Source organism: Rhinoderma darwinii (genome assembly GCF_050947455.1).
Source record: "Rhinoderma darwinii isolate aRhiDar2 chromosome 3 unlocalized genomic scaffold, aRhiDar2.hap1 SUPER_3_unloc_3, whole genome shotgun sequence".
Taxonomy (NCBI): Eukaryota; Metazoa; Chordata; class Amphibia; order Anura; family Rhinodermatidae; genus Rhinoderma; species Rhinoderma darwinii.
In genome coordinates this window covers 1,381,766-1,395,584 of record NW_027461746.1, presented here as the reverse complement: position 1 = coordinate 1,395,584, position 13,819 = coordinate 1,381,766, and the positions used below count along the sequence as shown (strand labels likewise).

General features: G+C 60.0%; 1 protein-coding gene across 1 annotated transcript in view; it reads right to left on the bottom strand.

Moving 5' to 3' along the window:
• Positions 1–1,224: 1,224 nt before the first annotated feature.
• DVL2 (dishevelled segment polarity protein 2) overlaps positions 1,225–13,819 on the bottom strand; it is a 26,509-nt gene continuing 13,914 nt past the window's right edge. Inside the window, exons 2-15 of the mRNA XM_075847394.1 lie at positions 9,182–9,251; positions 8,961–9,109; positions 8,761–8,867; positions 7,721–7,844; positions 7,275–7,365; positions 7,123–7,192; positions 6,903–7,042; positions 6,053–6,129; positions 5,764–5,831; positions 5,544–5,678; positions 5,315–5,464; positions 5,025–5,201; positions 2,719–2,943; positions 1,225–2,610 (exon numbers count right to left, since the gene is read on the bottom strand). Of these exons, the coding sequence (XP_075703509.1) occupies positions 2,165–2,610; positions 2,719–2,943; positions 5,025–5,201; positions 5,315–5,464; positions 5,544–5,678; positions 5,764–5,831; positions 6,053–6,129; positions 6,903–7,042; positions 7,123–7,192; positions 7,275–7,365; positions 7,721–7,844; positions 8,761–8,867; positions 8,961–9,109; positions 9,182–9,251 (2,029 nt within the window). The 3' untranslated portion in view covers positions 1,225–2,164. The remainder of the gene's footprint in view (positions 2,611–2,718; positions 2,944–5,024; positions 5,202–5,314; positions 5,465–5,543; positions 5,679–5,763; positions 5,832–6,052; positions 6,130–6,902; positions 7,043–7,122; positions 7,193–7,274; positions 7,366–7,720; positions 7,845–8,760; positions 8,868–8,960; positions 9,110–9,181; positions 9,252–13,819) is intronic.

The following is a 13,819-nucleotide window of genomic DNA, read 5'->3' as shown; positions in this document are numbered from 1 at the left end:
ATTAGCAGCTTCTGACTTGGCTTCGCTGTCTGATGAGGTCCTCAGAAGTAGAATGAATGGTTATTTTCCGGTAATAAGACACACATATTTTTGAGGTCCTAGATGTGAACCAAGGAGAACACCTTCCGTCTGCGCCCCGCAGTATATTGTCCGCTCCCCACACAGTCACATTGAAGGTGTAATTCTCAGAACTCGCCAAATCTATACTAATCGTATGTGGCCGATGGTCGCATGTGAAGACCGAGCGGATACTGAAGACTGGATAATAAAGTGGGAATAGCCCCAAATCACCCGACAACTCCAAAGAAGAAAATGGTTTCTAGGTGATGACTCCCCCCACAAGGAGACAGTGGAAAATAGTGAATTATCCACATCCAGCCAACCAGAACTCACGACTAATGTCACCAACAGGTTGAACAGAAATCGTCCATCTGGTAGATGTTACAGCCCCACCCCCGTTACTGAGAGGTTGTCACAGCCCCGCCCCCTGTTACTGACATAATATAATTACACTGTGATCAGACATGAGATCCACACATCGTATATACAGTAACAGCTATTCATCTATTACTACTGACAACCACCCTGTATATCATGTGTGAGAGGTTGTCACAGCCCCGCCCCCTGTTACTGACATCACTGATATATAATATAATTACACTGTGATCAGACATGAGATCCACACATCTTATATACAGCGACAGCTATTCATCTATTACTACTGACAACCAGCCTGTATATCATGTGTGAGAGGTTGTCACAGCCCCGCCCCTGTTACTGACATCACTGATATATAATATAATTACACTGTGATCAGACATGAGATCCACACATCTTATATACAGTAACAGCTATTCATCTATTACTACTGACAACCACCCTGTATATCATGTGTGAGAGGTTGTCACAGCCCCGCCCCCTGTTACTGACATCACTGATATATAATATAATTACACTGTGATCAGACATGAGATCCACACATCTTATATACAGCGACAGCTATTCATCTATTACTACTGACAACCAGCCTGTGTATCATGTGTGAGAGGTTGTCACAGCCCCGCCCCCTGTTACTTACATCACTGATATATAATTACATTATGATCAGACATGAGATCCACACGTGTGCGCGCGAGTGCGTGTGTGTGTGTGTGTGTGTGTGTACACCGTGCGGTATCAGTCTCCGGAGGACGCGCAGCGGCAGAACACATGACTCCGGCACCGTTTTGTTATAAAATACTTGGTTTTCCATTTTATTGTTGGGTTTATACACTAAAAAAGTAATAAATACCATAAAAAGCAAGTAATTGAGGCACTTAGGTCCCCGCAGCGGGAGGTAAGACCTGCCACACCACAGGGTCACATACTTCTTCCTTCTCACCCACTTGGGTGACAACCGGAGGACTAACGAGCAGACTGATCCGGCCAATTGCAGCTTCACCATTGGTGATCGTACTCCAGGCGGATGAATCTGATCGGCGATCGTACTCCAGGCGGATGAATCTGATCGGCGATCGTACTCCAGGCGGATGAATCTGATCGGCGATCGTACTCCAGGCGGATGAATCTGATCGGCGATCGTACTCCAGGCGGATGAATCTGATCGGCGATCGTACTCCAGGCGGATGAATCTGATCGGTGATCGTACTCCAGGCGGATGAATCTGATCGGTGATCGTACTCCAGGCGGCTGAATCTGATCGGTGATCGTACTCCAGGCGGATGAATCTGATCGGTGATCTCAGGGAGAAGGAGCCGTCGTGTTCACAGCCGCAGCATTACATAGTTATAACATAGGTCAGTAACATAAGCATCCCCCCTCCCCCGCACGCCTTACACTGGCGGCTCCGAAGACAAGGGAGGAAACAAACAACACTGCTAATATGAGAAACAATAAAACAATACTTCATAATAACGGCAGGGGGCGCCAGTACCGTCGCTCTACAGTCATACATTAGTGTCTGTCCCCACGTACCACAAGAAGGAGACCACGTCATCTCCTCGGGGTCCCGGGGAATAATCCCCCTAAAGCCGGAGAGTCTCGGGAATAAATGGCGGATTATCCGGCCCGAGCTCCTCGCCGTCCGCTCGCCTCCAGATGACTGAAATGTATTAGTGTTAATGACAAGACCGCGTAAACTGACAACTCCTTCCCCGCCGCGTCATCACATGACATCAACAAAGAACTCGCTGGGGTTCCCCATGGCCATGTGAAAGGACTGGCGGCTGGCGGTCAGCTCGGGAGGAACGGATGCCAGGTCCCGGACTAGAGGCGGAGCTCCGGGAGGAACAGAAGAGGAGGGAGGACACGATGGCGGGAGGGGTGGGGGCGGCATCATCATCAGCATCATGGGGTTGTAGGAGAGCGGGACGCCCGGGGCGGGATACGAGTGGACGGACGGTGGGTGATGAGGATGGTGAGATGCAGCTTGTGAGCGGGTGGATGTGGAGCGTTCACTGGGGGGTCCAGGGTCTCCGCTTCTCCTCAAGCTGCTGCGGGTGGAGTATTCAGACTCGCTACCAGAGCCGGACTTGGAGTCCCCTCCAGCACGATCCTCCTTCTGAACCCCACGACCCCCATCGCTGCGTGTCGAGCCGCTGCTCCTGCTGCCTGTGGAGGAAAGAAGAGGATTCTGGGTAAAACGCAATACTGGCTGACACCAGCGGCAATCACTCTCCAAGCAGGAGGAGCCATGTCACAGCGGAGAGCGGCACTCACCTTCACTGTGCTGACTCCCGGCACTGCCCAGGCCGTAGCTGTAGGAGGAGAGCTCGTGGTAGGCCGGGGGCTGGGCGCTGTACGGATGCGGAGCAGGATACTGATAGGAGAAGGTGGGGAGAAGCGGCCAAGGAGACGCCCCAGGAAGAGGCAGCGGGGCCAAGGTGTCCTGGTCAGAAGCTCCGCTGGATCCATCGTTATCATTCAGGGAGAGATTAGCCATGTCTGGAAGAAAGCAGGAGACGACCACCGTCACTACCCGACCCCCCGCCGTCACGAAGAAAGCAGGAGGAGACCACCGTCACCACCCGGCCCCCCTCCGTCACGAAGAAAGCAGGAGACCACCGTCACTACCCGGCGCCACGTCACGAAGAAAGCAGGAGGAGACCACCATCACTACCCGGCCCCCCGCCGTCAAGAAGAAAGCAGGAGAAGACGACAGTCACTATGCAGACCACCCAGTTCTCGAAACCCACCGCAGACCACAGTTCTCGCAGCCCCTCGCAGACCACTCACAGTTCTCGCAGACCACTCACAGTTCTCGCAGCCGCCCAGAGACCACTCACAGTTCTCGCAGCCGCCCAGAGACCACTCACAGTTCTCGCAGCCGCCCAGAGACCACTCACAGTTCTCGCAGCCGCCCAGAGACCACTCACAGTTCTCGCAGCCGCCCAGAGACCACTCACAGTTCTCGCAGCCGCCCAGAGACCACTCACAGTTCTCGCAGCCGCCCAGAGACCACTCACAGTTCTCGCAGCCGCCCAGAGACCACTCACAGTTCTCGCAGCCGCCCAGAGACCACTCACAGTTCTCGCAGCCGCCCAGAGACCACTCACAGTTCTCGCAGCCGCCCAGAGACCACTCACAGTTCTCGCAGCCGCCCAGAGACCACTCACAGTTCTCGCAGCCGCCCAGAGACCACTCACAGTTCTCGCAGCCGCCCAGAGACCACTCACAGTTCTCGCAGCCGCCCAGAGACCACTCACAGTTCTCGCAGCCGCCCAGAGACCACTCACAGTTCTCGCAGCCGCCCAGAGACCACTCACAGTTCTCGCAGCCGCCCAGAGACCACTCACAGTTCTCGCAGCCGCCCAGAGACCACTCACAGTTCTCGCAGCCGCCCAGAGACCACTCACAGTTCTCGCAGCCGCCCAGAGACCACTCACAGTTCTCGCAGCCGCCCAGAGACCACTCACAGTTCTCGCAGCCGCCCAGAGACCACTCACAGTTCTCGCAGCCGCCCAGAGACCACTCACAGTTCTCGCAGCCGCCCAGAGACCACTCACAGTTCTCGCAGCCGCCCAGAGACCACTCACAGTTCTCGCAGCCGCCCAGAGACCACTCACAGTTCTCGCAGCCGCCCAGAGACCACTCACAGTTCTCGCAGCCGCCCAGAGACCACTCACAGTTCTCGCAGCCGCCCAGAGACCACTCACAGTTCTCGCAGCCGCCCAGAGACCACTCACAGTTCTCGCAGCCGCCCAGAGACCACTCACAGTTCTCGCAGCCGCCCAGAGACCACTCACAGTTCTCGCAGCCGCCCAGAGACCCCTCACAGTTCTCGCAGCCGCCCAGAGACCCCTCACAGTTCTCGCAGCCGCCCAGAGACCCCTCACAGTTCTCGCAGCCGCCCAGAGACCCCTCACAGTTCTCGCAGCCGCCCAGAGACCCCTCACAGTTCTCGCAGCCGCCCAGAGACCCCTCACAGTTCTCGCAGCCGCCCAGAGACCCCTCACAGTTCTCGCAGCCGCCCAGAGACCCCTCACAGTTCTCGCAGCCGCCCAGAGACCCCTCACAGTTCTCGCAGCCGCCCAGAGACCCCTCACAGTTCTCGCAGCCGCCCAGAGACCACTCACAGTTCTCGCAGCCGCCCAGAGACCACTCACAGTTCTCGCAGCCGCCCAGAGACCACTCACAGTTCTCGCAGCCGCCCAGAGACCACTCACAGCTCTCGCAGCCGCCCAGAGACCACTCACAGTTCTCGCAGCCGCCCAGAGACCACTCACAGTTCTCGCAGCCGCCCAGAGACCACTCACAGTTCTCGCAGCCGCCCAGAGACCACTCACAGTTCTCGCAGCCGCCCAGAGACCACTCACAGTTCTCGCAGCCGCCCAGAGACCACTCACAGTTCTCGCAGCCGCCCAGAGACCACTCACAGTTCTCGCAGCCGCCCAGAGACCACTCACAGTTCTCGCAGCCGCCCAGAGACCACTCACAGTTCTCGCAGCCGCCCAGAGACCACTCACAGTTCTCGCAGCCGCCCAGAGACCACTCACAGTTCTCGCAGCCGCCCAGAGACCACTCACAGTTCTCGCAGCTGGTCAGGTCTCCGAAGATGTAGTAGCACTGCTCCGAGAACGTGATCTTGTTGACCGTGTGACGGATGAATCCGGCTTTCAGCAAATTACTGGCAAATTTACGAGCCTCTCGCCGGTCCTGGAAGCCTTCAACATGGTGATACAACCAGTCCACCACGTCCGAACCTGGGGGGAGGGAAACAACTCTCATCATCCGCAGAAAGACCCTCCAGCCTCACCCTAGACCAGGAAGAAACCACAAAGCACCCCAGATACTACACAACCACTCAGGTACAAACCCAGGAAAGCGTTGGGGATTGTGATCTTCAGCCACATGCGATCCCGAACTTCAAGGCCAGATTCAGGAGAGGCCATGACCTTCACCACGGAGGCCAGATCTGTGTGTATGGAGAGGCTGAAGAGGGAGACCGGCGGGAGGGCGTGAGAAACTGCGGAGAGAGGATGATGGGGGTTACAGCGGTGTAAAGCCGAGGTGCTGCACACGCATGACACACTCATGTAACTCACGCTCCGTCTCTGTCACGGACGTGCTGGAGGTCATGCTGCTCATGGACGCGCTGCCCGGATACACGGGGAAGGAGCCGCTCATGGCCACCGAGTGAGAGACCCAGGCCGCAGGGTCAATGGGCTGAATGGGCTCGTCTACAAAGAGAAGAAGAAGAAGGTATGAGAGCGACGGAGAAGACGAGGAATCTCCCGGCGGCGGCGGCCGGAGGACGGCACTTACTGCGCGGCAGCGTGAAGTAACCCTGCGGAGACGGATCCCAGCACTTCGCCACCGTCAAGATGATCGGCCTGAAATACAGAAGTGACAGCAATGATCTGGTGACCCCGCCACCACACATTCCCGGCCGCCACCGCCGCCCCCCCCCCACCCCCACCACACATTCCTGGGGACCCCCCACCACACAGTCCTGGCCGCCCCCCCGCCACACATTCTTGGCCGCCCCCCCCCCCGCCACACATTCCCGGCCCCTCTGTGTGTGGGGGGGGCAGCGTTCACACACTCCACTTACCCAGGTTTATGGACGATGTCTCGCAGGACACGGACGGCGTCATCGTTGCTCATATTTTCAAAGTTGATGTCATTTACCTGAAAAAGCAGCGAGGGATCAGTGGAGGGGACGCACGAGGGGGGGGGGGGAAAAAAAAAATCGGTGGAGGGGACGCACGAGGATCGGTGGAGGGGACGCACGAGGATCGGTGGAGGGGACGCACGAGGATCGGTGGAGGGGACGCACGAGGATCGGTGGAGGGGACGCACGAGGATCGTCGGAGGGGACGCACGAGGATCGGTGGAGGGGACGCACGAGGATCGTCGGAGGGGACGCACGAAGGGGGGGGATCGTCGGAGGGGACGCACGAAGGGGGGGGATCGTCGGAGGGGACGCACGAAGGGGGGGGATCGTCGGAGGGGACGCACGAAGGGGGGGGATCGTCGGAGGGGACGCACGAAGGGGGGGGATCGTCGGAGGGGACGCACGAAGGGGGGGGATCGTCGGAGGGGACGCACGAAGGGGGGGGATCGTCGGAGGGGACGCACGAAGGGGGGGGATCGGAGGGGACGCACGAAGGGGGGGGATCGTCGGAGGGGACGCACGAAGGGGGGGGATCGTCGGAGGGGACGCACGAAGGGGGGGGATCGTCGGAGGGGACGCACGAAGGGGGGGGGGATCGTCGGAGGGGACGCACGAAGGGGGGGGGATCGTCGGAGGGGACGCACGAGGGGGGGGGGGATCGTCGGAGGGGACGCACGAGGGGGGGGGGATCGTCGGAGGGGACGCACGAGGGGGGGGGGGAAATCGGCGGAGGGGGGGGGGATCGTCGGAGGGGACGCACGAGGGGGGGGGGTCGGACACCACTCACCTGCAGCAGCATGTCCCCGGGCTCAATCCTCCCGTCAGCCGCCACCGCTCCCCCCTTCATTATGGATCCGATGTAAATGCCGCCATCGCCGCGCTCGTTGCTCTGACCAACGATGGAAATGCCAAGGAAATTGTACTTCTCTGGAGACATAATGAGATGACACTGAGGGGGGCCATCCACCCCGTACCCCACACCCGGGGCCCCGAAACACAAGACTCACCCATGTTTAATGTGACGGTGATGATGTTCAGGGACATGGTGGAGTCCGTCACGCTGCTGAGCGAGGACGCCTGAAAATAACACAGGACACAGACTATAGAGGGGTGTGTGCGGGGGAGGGGCACGTACAGGGGGGGGCCACACGCTGCTCACCCTCTCCAGGCGCGGCGGGCGCAGCTTACGCCTCCGGCGGTGACGTTTCAGCAGGCGAGACGCGCTGCTCTGCTCCGTGGAACTGCTGAATCTAAAAAAGGGAGGAATTATGCGCGGTACGACATGAGGATTCAGATACACGACCCCCCCTCACAGAACCGATCCCGGCAAGGTCACGTGATCACAGCCCCTCCCCCACACAGACCCGATCCCGGCAAGGTCACGTGATCACAGCCCCTCCCCCACACAGACGACAAGCGCACCAGCAAGTGTGTGACGTGACGACGTACCCCAGACATGCACATTAGTGGCCCCATAGAGAGTGATGGGGAGAGGAGGGCCCACCGGACAGGGCACACAACATGCCGGGGGCACCGCCGCTTATGATGGGGAGAGGAGGGCCCACCGGACAGGGCACACAACATGCCGGGGGCACCGCCGCTTACCTGCTCATGGTGTCGTCTTCTTCTGAATCACAGATACTCGTCTCGATCTCACTGGTCAGGAGGGTGGAGGACGATTCATACCCAGACAGGTGACGATCGCTGCGACCATTCAGAGGACGGACTCCTGCCATAACGTAATCAGACTGTCAGCAGAGGGAGGGTCCCCCAGAAGAGCGCCCCCTACAGTGCACAACCCCCACCGCCAGGGAGCCCTAAGAGTGTGCACAACCCCCACCGCCAGGGAGCCCTAAGAGTACACACAACCCCCAGGAAGGTTAAAGTGCACATCCCCCCTCCATTCCCTGAAGACAGAACGAGAGAACATCTCCCCCGAGAAGAGCACGAGCGCACGTCCCCCCCCCTCTCCCCGAGCGCACGTCCCTCCCCCTCTCCCCGAGCGCACGTCCCTCCCCCTCTCCCCGAGCGCACGTCCCTCCCCCTCTCCCCGAGCGCACGTCCCTCCCCCTCTCCCCGAGCGCACGTCCCTCCCCCTCTCCCCGAGCGCACGTCCCTCCCCCTCTCCCCGAGCGCACGTCCCCCCACCCCTCCCCGAGCGCACGTCCCTCCACCCCTCTCCCCGAGCGCACGTCCCTCCCCCTCTCCCCGAGCGCACGTCCCTCCACCCCTCTCCCCGAGCGCACGTCCCTCCACCCCTCTCCCCGAGCGCACGTCCCTCCACCCCTCTCCCCGAGCGCACGTCCCTCCACCCCTCTCCCCGAGCGCACGTCCCTCCACCCCTCTCCCCGAGCGCACGTCCCTCCACCCCTCTCCCCGAGCGCACGTCCCTCCACCCCTCTCCCCGAGCGCACGTCCCTCCACCCCTCTCCCCGAGCGCACGTCCCTCCACCCCTCTCCCCGAGCCCACGTCCCTCCACCCCTCTCCCCGAGCCCACGTCACCCCCCCCCCTCCCCGAGCCCAAGTCCCCCCCTCTCCCCGAGCGCGTCCCCCCTCCCCGAGCGCACGTCCCTCCCCCTCTCCCCGAGCGCGCACCCCCCCCTCCACTGGACACATAAGGTCTGCGGCAGCCCCCTCCCCTCACCTGGGTCTCCGCTCTCTCTCCTCCGCGGGCGCTCCCGGCGTACAGACACCACAGACTCGGTCTCGGTCTCCTGGTCCAGGTTCTCTGCGCTGTCAGACACATTGGGACTGAAACAAGGAGAGATGATTATTATAATACTCAACGTGGTGGGGGGCTGGGGCCGCTGCTGAGGGGTGGGCTCCCGGGCACAATGTACTCACTGGAAGGAAGGCGGGCGGGAGTCCCCAATGCCACTGGTTCTCTCTGCCGGGGGCGGGGGCAGCGGAGGAGGCAGCGGGGAAGGTTCCGGTCTAACATCTGGAGCAGGGGGTGGAGCCTGTTCAGGAGGCGTGTTCTCAGCAGACACCAGCTGCCAAGTAAAGAAAAGGGTTAATGTCGTCATCAAGAGGTCGGCGCAAAACCGTACAAAGCGCGGTCTTACCCAGGACACCACGCGGCCATTAAAACACGGCAGCTTAGCGTTATCATCCGAAATCTCCTCCTTCACCACCCTGCGGAGACCAAGACATGATTATTAGAGAGAGAGGAGGCCGGGTGATATACCGGGGTAAGAGGGGGAGGCCGGGTGATATACCGGGGTAAGAGGGGGAGGCCGGGTGATATACCGGGGTAAGAGGGGGAGGCCGGGTGATATACAGGGGGAAGAAGGGGGAGGCCGGGTGATATACCGGGGTAAGAGGGGGAGGCCGGGTGATATACCGGGGTAAGAGGGGGAGGCCGGGTGATATACCGGGGTAAGAGGGGGAGGCCGGGTGATATATTGGGTAACGATGGGGGTTATTAGGTGATGTGTGTAGTGGAGTGATGCAGGGTATCAGATGACGGGGGGGTACATTGGGTATGCGGATGACAAGGTGATTATCGGGTGATGGGAGGTATCGGTGATAGGGGGGGTTATTGGGGGATGCAGGGTAGGGGGTGATGGGGATATCGGGGGATGCGGGGTAGAGGGTGATGGGGATATCGGGGATGCGGGGTAGAGGGTGATGGGGATATCGGGGATGCGGGGTAGGGGGTGATGGGGATATCGGGGATGCAGGGTAGAGGGTGATGGTGATATCGGGGATGCAGGGTAGGGGGTGATGGGGATATTGGGGGATGCAGGGTAGGGGGTGATGGGGATATTGGGGGATGCAGGGTAGGGGGTGATGGGGGATGCAGGGTAGAGGGTGATGGGGATATTGGGGGATGTAGGGTAGGGGGTGATGGTGATATTGGGGGATGCAGGGTAGAGGGTGATGGGGATATTGGGGATGCAGGGTAGGGGGTGATGGGGATATTGGGGGATGTAGGGTAGGGGGTGATGGGGATATTGGGGGATGCATGGTAGGGGGTGATGGGGATATTGGGGGATGCAGGGTAGAGGGTGATGGGGATATTGGGGATGCAGGGTAGGGGGTGATGGGGATATTGGGGGATGCGGGGTAGTGGGTGATGGGGATATTGGGGGATGCAGGGTAGGGGGTGATGGGGATATTGGGGGATGCAGGGTAGCGGGTGATGGGGATATTGGGGGATGCAGGGTAGGGGGTGATGGGGATATTGGGGGATGCAGGGTAGAGGGTGATGGGGATATTGGGGGATGCAGGGTAGAGGGTGAGGGGGATATTGGGGGATGCAGGGTAGGGGGTGATGGGGGATGCAGGGTAGAGGGTGATGGGGATATTGGGGGATGCAGGGTAGGGGGTGATGGGGATATTGGTGCATACAGGGAAGGGGGTGATGGGGATATTGGGGGATGCAGGGTAGGGGGTGATGGGGATATTGGGGGATGCAGGGTAGAGGGTGATGGGGATATTGGGGATGCAGGGTAGGGGGTGATGGGGATATTGGGGGATGCAGGGTAGGGGGTGATGGGGATATTGGGGGATGCAGGGTAGAGGGTGATGGGGATATTGGGGATGCAGGGTAGAGGGTGATGGGGATATTGGGGATGCAGGGTAGGGGGTGATGGGGATATTGGGGGTGGAGGGTGATGGGGATATTGGGGGATGCAGGGTAGGGGGTGATGGGGATATTGGGGGATGCAGGGTAGGGGGTGATGGGGATATTGGGGGATACAGGGAATGGGGTGATGGGGATATTGGGGGATGCAGGGTAGGGGGTGATGGGGATATTGGTGGATACATGGAAGGGGGTGATGGGGATATTGGGGGATGCAGGGTAGGGGGTGATGGTGATATTGGGGGATGCAGGGTAGGGGTGATGGGGATATTGGGGGATGCAGGGTAGGGGGTGATGGGGGATGCAGGGTAGAGGGTGATGGGGATATTGGGGGATGTAGGGTAGGGGGTGATGGGGATATTGGGGGATGCATGGTAGGGAGTGATGGTGATATTGGGGGATGCGGGGTAGAGGGTGATGGGGATATTGGGGGATGCGGGGTAGGGGGTGATGGGGATATTGGGGATGCGGGGTAGGGGGTGATGGGGATATTGGGGAATGCGGGGTAGAGGGTGATGGGGATATTGGGGGATGCAGGGTAGGGGGTGATGGGGATATTGGGGGATGCAGGGTAGGGGGTGATGGGGATATTGGGGGATGCAGGGTAGGGGTGATGGGGATATCGGGGGATGCGGGGTAGAGGGTGATGGGGATATCGGGGGATGCGGGGTAGAGGGTGATGGGGATATCGGGGGATGCGGGGTAGAGGGTGATGGGGATATCGGGGGATGCGGGGTAGAGGGTGATGGGGATATCGGGGGATGCGGGGTAGAGGGTGATGGGGATATCGGGGGATGCGGGGTAGGGGGTGATGGGGATATTGGGGATGCGGGGTAGAGGGTGATGGGGATATTGGGGGATGCGGGGTAGGGGGTGATGGGGATATTGGGGATGCGGGGTAGAGGGTGATGGTGATATTGGGGATGCAGGGTAGAGGGTGATGGGGATATTGGGGGATGCAGGGTAGGGGGTGATGGGGATATTGGGGGATGCAGGGTAGGGGGTGATGGGGATATTGGGGGATGCAGGGTAGGGGGTGATGGGGATGCAGGGTAGAGGGTGATGGGGATATTGGGGGATGTAGGGTAGGGGGTGATGGTGATATTGGGGGATGCAGGGTAGAGGGTGATGGGGATATTGGGGATGCAGGGTAGGGGGTGATGGGGATATTGGGGGATGTAGGGTAGGGGGTGATGGGGATATTGGGGGATGCATGGTAGGGGGTGATGGTGATATTGGGGGATGCAGGGTAGAGGGTGATGGGGATATTGGGGATGCAGGGTAGGGGGTGATGGGGATATTGGGGGATGCGGGGTAGGGGGTGATGGGGATATTGGGGATGCAGGGTAGGGGGTGATGGGGATATTGGGGGATGCAGGGTAGAGGGTGATGGGGATATTGGGGGATGCAGGGTAGGGGGTGATGGGGATATTGGGGGATGCAGGGTAGAGGGTGATGGGGATATTGGGGGATGCAGGGTAGGGGGTGATGGGGATATTGGGGGATGCAGGGTAGGGGGTGATGGGGGATGCAGGGTAGAGGGTGATGGGGGATGCAGGGTAGAGGGTGATGGGGATATTGGGGATGCAGGGTAGGGGGTGATGGGGATATTGGGGGATGCGGGGTAGGGGGTGATGGGGATATTGGGGGATGCAGGGTAGGGGGTGATGGGGATATTGGGGGATGCAGGGTAGAGGGTGATGGGGATATTGGGGGATGCAGGGTAGGGGGTGATGGGGATATTGGGGGATGCAGGGTAGCGGGTGATGGGGATATTGGGGGATGCAGGGTAGCGGGTGATGGGGATATTGGGGGATGCAGGGTAGAGGGTGATGGGGATATTGGGGGATGCAGGGTAGAGGGTGAGGGGGATATTGGGGGATGCAGGGTAGGGGGTGATGGGGGATGCAGGGTAGAGGGTGATGGGGATATTGGGGGATGCAGGGTAGGGGGTGATGGGGATATTGGTGCATACAGGGAAGGGGGTGATGGGGATATTGGGGGATGCAGGGTAGGGGGTGATGGGGATATTGGGGGATGCAGGGTAGAGGGTGATGGGGATATTGGGGATGCAGGGTAGGGGGTGATGGGGATATTGGGGGATGCAGGGTAGGGGGTGATGGGGATATTGGGGGATGCAGGGTAGAGGGTGATGGGGATATTGGGGATGCAGGGTAGGGGGTGATGGGGATATTGGGGGTGGAGGGTGATGGGGATATTGGGGGATGCAGGGTAGGGGGTGATGGGGATATTGGGGGATGCAGGGTAGGGGGTGATGGGGATATTGGGGGATACAGGGAATGGGGTGATGGGGATATTGGGGGATGCAGGGTAGGGGGTGATGGGGATATTGGTGGATACATGGAAGGGGGTGATGGGGATATTGGGGGATGCAGGGTAGGGGTGATGGGGATATTGGGGGATGCAGGGTAGGGGGTGATGGGGGATGCAGGGTAGAGGGTGATGGGGATATTGGGGGATGTAGGGTAGGGGGTGATGGGGATATTGGGGGATGCATGGTAGGGAGTGATGGTGATATTGGGGGATGCGGGGTAGAGGGTGATGGGGATATTGGGGGATGCGGGGTAGGGGGTGATGGGGATATTGGGGATGCGGGGTAGGGGGTGATGGGGATATTGGGGAATGCAGGGTAGAGGGTGATGGGGATATTGGGGGATGCAGGGTAGGGGGTGATGGGGATATTGGGGGATGCAGGGTAGGGGGTGATGGGGATATTGGGGGATGCAGGGTAGGGGTGATGGGGATATCGGGGGATGCGGGGTAGAGGGTGATGGGGATATCGGGGGATGCGGGGTAGAGGGTGATGGGGATATCGGGGGATGCGGGGTAGAGGGTGATGGGGATATCGGGGGATGCGGGGTAGAGGGTGATGGGGATATCGGGGGATGCGGGGTAGAGGGTGATGGGGATATCGGGGGATGCGGGGTAGGGGGTGATGGGGATATTGGGGATGCGGGGTAGAGGGTGATGGGGATATTGGGGGATGCGGGGTAGGGGGTGATGGGGATATTGGGGATGCGGGGTAGAGGGTGATGGTGATATTGGGGATGCAGGGTAGAGGGTGATGGTGATATTGGGGATGCAGGGTAGGGGG